The sequence below is a fragment of the Prunus persica genome, chromosome G8 (assembly GCF_000346465.2).
Source record: "Prunus persica cultivar Lovell chromosome G8, Prunus_persica_NCBIv2, whole genome shotgun sequence".
NCBI classification, from domain to species: Eukaryota; Viridiplantae; Streptophyta; class Magnoliopsida; order Rosales; family Rosaceae; genus Prunus; species Prunus persica.
The window spans coordinates 11,848,320-11,855,650 of record NC_034016.1 but is presented as its reverse complement, the minus strand read 5'-3'; the positions used below and the strand labels follow the sequence as shown (position 1 = coordinate 11,855,650).

The following is a 7,331-nucleotide window of genomic DNA, read 5'->3' as shown; positions in this document are numbered from 1 at the left end:
ATGATGCATGTCATCATTATGCTTCTTAGCACCTCCTCATCAAACAGACGCGCCTCACCCCTTATAATAGCCCACCAAGCTTGGAGGATACCAAAGCACATATCCACATCTTTTCTGTAACCCTCTTGATAGGCAGCAAATAATTTTTGGTTCTGGGATCGGGGATGCGGAATTGATTTCACAAATGTGGTCCACCTCGGATAGATGCCGTAAGCCAGATAATACCCATTATGGTAGACGAAATTATTGATTTCATAAGTGATATTCAAGACTTCACCTCTCAAAACATCATTGAACACTAGGGATTGACCCCGGACGTTCAAGTCGTTTCGAGATCCGGCAACCCAAAAAAGGCATGCCAAACTCATGTATCTAATCCAGCAACGGCTTCAAGGATGATACTTTTTTACCCTTTTCTATTTCCATAATCTCTTTGCTAAGCAGTTGGGCAATTCTTCCATTGCCAGTGCATGCAGTCGATGCTACCAATCATTCCTGAAAATCCTCGAGCTTTAGCTTATTGTAGAAGCCGTTGCAGGTCCCTGGGCGTAGGTATGCGCAGGTAGTCCCTGGTGTATAGAGTTTCGACTGCATCACAAAATCTCACCAAGCTTTCCAAAGCAGCGGACTTCCTCATCCGGGCAATCTCATCCACTTAATCAGCAGATGACTCATACGCCAACATTCATATAACAGCTGTGAACTTTTGCTCATGAAGAAGTCCTAAATTTCCAGCAGCATTTTTCTTTTGAATAAAGTATTCATCATAATTGTAAATATCATGCATGACTTTATTGAACAAATGGGGTTGCATTCTATATCGCGCTCGAAAATGAACATCAGAATACAGAGAAGTTGGAATAAAATAATCTTCCAGAAGATTTTTACCCCGAGAATATCTATGTCTGTTCACATTCGGGCCACGGCCTTCTTGTGAACCACGGCGGCTCTGGTTATCTTCATCAAGCAAAGCCACTGCTATGACAATTTTGCTGATCTAGTTCTCTCTGCACCCTTTTGCCTGCAGCTCGTCTACGCCTTCTTTCTCTTTCTCGCTTTTGCCTCTCCAAGACCTCATTCATGTCTGCCATTGAGAATGGAGTATGAATTCTAAAACCTGAGAAATGAAAATATAGAGAAGATCTTGTGTGAGGGGTATGAGCTGAGCCTCTGGTTTTATAGAAAAATTTAGGCAGATTGAGATGACACATGGCACAATTTTAGAGAGTTCAAATCTTATCTGAAATTTGAAATTCATATGAATTTTGAATTTTGAAATTTATCTGAATTTTGAATTTTGAAATGTATGACTTTTGAATTTTGAAATTTATCTAAATTTTAAATTTTGAAATTTATCAGAAATTTTAAATTTTGAAATTTATCAGAAATTTCAAACCCAAAATTTTATCCAATTATGAGATATGAATAGTATTGACGCGTAGAAACCCAAAAATCTTATCTGAAAATATTATCCAAATTAATTGTTTAGGTAAAAAAATTTGTGGAAAAAATGAATAGTATTTGCCCTTTGCCATGATAAGTGGTGGAAACACATTGCTTTTTGCAAAGGCAGCTACTATTCATGTGAATAGTAGCTGCCCTAGCAGCCCCCTTGCCATGACAAAGGGCAAACTGCTGGAAGTGCTCTAAGAGTTCACAAGCTTCTGAATCATACATGATGTGAAAAGCAAGAAGAGAGACAAAAATAAGCAGACATCACATCCTCAGGCAACCCAATTACATACTGTTTTATTTTTCAGTAATTGCCAAAAATTCAATACATAATCATACTAAGTCATCATCAATTTTGTTCTAATGCAAAATAGGTACTCCACATTAACAGAAACACATCCTACCAAAATAAAGTCTCAATTCAACTCCTCAATAGTCTGAAGTTTCAACCTTCAATCTAAAGCCTAAAATCAGAACTGCTTGCTTGAGATAAAAGGTAAATTCCGTAACATCATCTGCCATTTATCAGTACCTCCTGGGGTAGCGATCCATAAATCTGCCAGAAGGGCACTCGTATGCCAGGTGTCCTCGTCCCCCACAGTTGTGACAGATCATCAAGGGGCCCATACAATCCCTGCTCATATGCCCAAGTTGTTGGCAGTTCCTACAAACAATGTCACGGTAACCGCCGCCGCGCATTCCACCTCCTCCACCTCCACCTCCACCTCCACCTCCACGCTGCTCTCCCAAGACATTGGCTCGGGGGCACTGTCTTGCCACATGCCCAGATACATTGCATAAGTTGCAGATGGGTTCATTCGGGCAATCACGTGCTAGGGTGGACCTGTCTTTCTACAGTTGTTACATGCTTTATCATTTGTGCAGTCAGCTGCAATATGACCCTGCTTGTAGCAGTTGTTGCACAACCTCAAGTCCCCAGGTGGCATTGGGGGAGCTGTGCAATCTCTAGCGCGATGTCCAGCCTTACCACAGGTGTGGCAGATGCCTTCATTTGGGCAGTTACTGGCCATGTGACCAGGTTCCCGGCAATTCCAACATAGCGACTTTGTAGTACACTCTGAAGCAATGTGCCTAGTAGAACATTAAATGGCACAAGTACACTATGTCAGTAACAATCAATAGCTCCGTTAAACATGTAGCATCATTTTTTCACTTTTAAAAAAAATTAAAGAAGAAGACATCTGCATGAGGCAGATCATTATTACTGCGAGATAAGAAACCATGCAACCTTATTGAAGCAATGAAACAATTAATTCACCCACCGCTTTCACCACAAGGTACTGCTACTTTGCTTTAAAATGGAAAACAGAACATTCTGAATTGTCTTAATATGTCTAAAACCTGAAGATCTCCAAAACAATAACTTTTTCCCATCACCATAGTCTCACAGAAATAATGGTTGAATATTAAAGCAGTCCTAAGAGCATGGAGACCGAGGTGGCTCCAGAAAATATGAGAAATTTGACAAATTGTCATGCATCAAAGCCTTGTTGCTGGGGACCATGCATATTTCTCTCGAACTGTAGGTATTTTCTTAAAACCTTTATGGTCATACTATTGGCACACAGTTACAGGAGAAAGGGATATGAAAGTGATAGTGTTGGTGGCTAGTAATTGTCTAAAGTGGTACAAGGTAAACATACACTAGCATATTAGTGGCAGAGGGCAGAAACTGAAGCGGTAACAATGAAGATAAGTTGACAAGGGAAGACAGTAGCTGTGGGATGGTGGGGCGGTGTTGAGGCATGAAGTGGTAGCTGTGTTAATCTCAAAATTATAACGAAGATAGTGGGTGTCATTATGGCAATCCTGCACTGTTAAGGTTTATGTGATTTACCAGTGAAACCGATTGGTGGCAATAGTGGTACAATCATTGAAATGGTGGAGGAGAAGATGCTGTTATAACTAAACACGTGAAAGGATTATTATTATAATTATGAGGGTGATAATAATTTCTTAACAGAAAATGGGGGAAGAAACTTCAGTTTCTGAATTATCAATAAAACTATGATTGAAATAGATCGCTTGGTAGCAGAGACAGTAGCAAATGTCTGGCTGCAAAATGGTTAGGTAGAGACAGTAGAGGGATGTAAGATGCAGTAAAGCAAAATTACATACTCAGGATTTGTATGTTTGGACTTCTAGCATTAACTAGCATATTTAATTTCTCATAGAGTTCAACTCTCTAGAAAGTCTGGAATCCCAACCTCTTCAAACCCTCTCCCAGAAAACAAAAGGTCAAAAGAACAAACAAATAAAATGATTATAATGAATGCAGAGAAGCAAATAATGGAACATTATGATGTCCAATTGCAAGGCAAAAAAAGTTTCCGTACCCAGGAAGACCACAATTGTGACAAATTGCAACATTAGGGCATTCTCTAGCATAATGGCCTGGACGTTTGCAGTTCTTGCACAGATTGTCTCGGCTGGAAAAAAAAATTGCAATAGATTAGTTTCTGAGCAAAAACTAATGGCATTCCCAATTTCAAACCAGTCCTTAATTTTAACTTATCATTAAGAAGAATCAGACCCATAATCACATAAAGAAACAAGCAAAACCAAAACATTCAGAGCGTGAAACTAAAGCACTCTGAAGTTTTAATACCCAAAAAATGCAAAAAGTTGAGGGAGTTAATACATGTACTGAGCCAAATGTATCTGACAATACAAAAGTAAAAGGTGTACAGCCTTTGTGCACCACTGACAGAAACAAAGCTACCTCTACAACCAAGATGATGGATACTCAATTACGTCGTTAAACAAACAATAGGATTCACATTTGTATTCGAAAACTTACAAAGATCTAAACAAATGTACAACAAAGCAAAGCACGTTATTAACCAGAGCCAAAATTAAGAAATATCAACTTCAAAAGGTCTTCTGAGGTATATTCAAGTAGAGGTCTTACTCAACAGAAACGGTTGATAGTAAGATTCCAGAACATCTCCAACGACGACATGTTGACAGATTACTTTCTCCTTATCAACCCACATTTTACAAAGACGAGAAGAAATAAAATAATAGTCAAAAGCCATTAAACCTGAAACCCCGACGTCCTCCATCTCTCCTGTAAGGTGCATCGCGGTAGGAAAAGCGATCAGAACGGATCTTACGATCCGTAGGACTCCTGCTCCTGCTCCTGCTTCGGCTCCTGCTGTCTGAACTCATGTTAAATTAATTCTTATTAAGACCTAGCTCCACTGACTTGAAACACCACCACAACCAACACCACACAGCCGCTGCCTCCTCCCTGTCCACATCACAACCACACCCATATTACAACCACACCCAAGATCATATCCATGAGTCAAAACCAAACCAACTACTTTCCCTTCATACCAGAAAACACCATATCCCAACAAAGTACACAAAATTTTCAACAAGCAATCCATCTCACAAGAATTTAATGACCACCAGCCCCAGAACCTTATACTAAATACCCGATTTCTCAATCACATCCTTCAAAAGAAAGTCAAGCATCCGTTGCAAACAATCAGGGATTCCCACTAAAACTCGAGCTTACATCAACAGAAAGACTTTACCTAAACTCCAACTTCATGAAACCATCTAAACAGATTGATCATTAAATAGTTGGTTAAACTAGCAGGAGAGCATGAAAAATATTGGGACTGGTTACTCATTGGCAAATAGGAGCATTTCAAGTTGCAGGTTGGAATAGGAAGGACACTCTCACGATTATATGAGTATCATATGATATAATATAGGAGAATTTAGTTGTTGAAGAAAATCAAAAGGACAACCAGCTAGCTGGTGACATCTTTCCATTGTAAAAATCTGCAGCCATTACAAATATCACCCTCTACTAATCAGAAAACAGAATCTAGACCTTGTTGAAAATAGAAATCAACATTAAATTTGGAGACCTCAGAGAGTTTAAGAAGTTTCAAACAAAACCAAAAACTAGCTTTGGATGTTTAAAGCCCCTGGAAGACCACAAACTTTTATTAAACACAAAACTAAAGATCCAGGGGCTCCTAAACACACCATCAATAAATGATATTGCATGTTCAATCTATCCATCCATTTTCAAGAAGAAAAGCTCCTCATTCAACCTACTTGTAAGTTGCAACCAACTCTCCCATCCACTACCCATAAAATCCTTTAATTTTAAAAAATAGTCTTTCTGCAGTTGTCCCCAAACACATTCTGGTGCTTCAAGCATGATCTAATCTGCTCTTGCAACAATACAAAATCACGGTGATGTATGGAATCATAAGCGTCTGACGAAACTATGATATGATAGGAGAAAATTGAATCACATCTTCCACCAATGAACCAAATGGAAAAAGATAATGGAAGCAAAAATAAAATTGAAAGTAGCAGAGGCAAATCGGGAAGGCGCAGTCTTACTTCATTCCCCAAACCTTAACTTTTTGAAAAGATAATTCCCAAAAAGTAAAATTTTTAAAGGATAACTCCCGAAATTAATGAATAGGAAACAGTGCCTTTTGATAATACGAACATTTGCTAGTTGTACAAAGCATGCTTGTCTGAAAAAGGGCAGATTTCACTGAAGAAGTTGCGGGTGAGGGCAAGAAGGGAAGGATATTGGTACTTCGTTAGTATAACTTCTGAATGTATCACATGAATGAGTTCACCATGCTATCTACAAAAAAATTATTTGCGGTTATTGTTCTTAAGATTTCCCATAACCCTAGCCCAACTCTTGGCCAACCCATCTACTGTTAGGTCCTAAAATTCCCACTTTCTACGAGTTGCATATTCGATTGGCACTCTCTCGAAAGTGCACGTACATGTATGTGAATTTACATAATGTTCGTTTAACATGGGTATAACGTCAACAATATAAGGCTTGAGCCAAATTCTTGAAGTACACCCTTAATATCGTAGCACTATATCAATTTGGCTTCAATGATCAGTACACTCACACAGAAAACCATAAAAACCTTAAAATCAAACCACTTACCACCCAGATTCAAAATTACAGAGAAAATCCATAGCAGAAAGAAACCCAAATTCAAGTAAACAAAAACAAACCTGAAACCCAAGTTCAAATCAACAAAAACAAACCTGAAACCCAAACAATACACTCCGGTGTTTTTAAATTCGACGTATACATACACCAAGATTAGCCCTAACCCTAGAAATGGTAGAAAAGGGAAAGTGCAATGAAGAAGAAGAAGAACAAACCTGAGCCAAATAGCTATACAGACGGGTGGTGCTACTGTGACTTCTATAGCACGACGAAGTCAAAAAAAATTGCGGACCGAGAGAGAGAGAGAGCGCTCTCAGCCTCTGAGACTGCGATTCGTAGACGCACAACCGCTGAGCGTCGATGGCGATTTTTCGATTGTGGCTCGACTGAATTTTCAATTTTATGTGATTACCTAGAAGCCCATTCTTCCTTTTGGGCCCAAAATTGATCTGGTTGTGTAGTAACTGATTTGGCCTGGTCACCCTCGTTTTTTTTTTTCAATTTAAAAAAAGTTGCGCTAACTTTACCACATTATCATACCAATATTGTTTTTTTATTTCACTATGGCCAATGGAAGCTGCCGCCGCCGCAGTGCTACTTGTACAAGCTCAACTTTGACGGCTCTGTGCCACCTGCTAACCATGTTGTTTCTGGGTAGTGACGGAATTATGCACATGCTAATTTTGGCTATAGTTTAAGTGATTTGATTTTTTATAGCCCAACGTTAATATTCAAGCTCATTCAAGCGCACCCCACACACCTTCACTCAAGAACTGCTTCACTCTCTTCAACGCAGCTGCTTTATCTTCTATTAGTGCAATTAATACCAATGGCAACTTTTTGAAAATTAATACCAACTTCAATTTTCTTTCTTTTTCTACAGTTTTTGTACTATTCA

The 7,331-nt window shown here is 38.9% G+C and overlaps 1 protein-coding gene across 1 annotated transcript; it reads right to left on the bottom strand.

Moving 5' to 3' along the window:
- On the bottom strand, positions 1,697-6,959 carry LOC18766833 (zinc finger protein GIS2). The gene is given in 5 exon segments (XM_020569972.1): positions 1,697-2,292; positions 2,295-2,544; positions 3,810-3,902; positions 4,517-4,726; positions 6,649-6,959. Coding segments are annotated over 4 exon segments (786 nt in total). The 5' UTR covers positions 4,645-4,726; positions 6,649-6,959; the 3' UTR covers positions 1,697-1,977.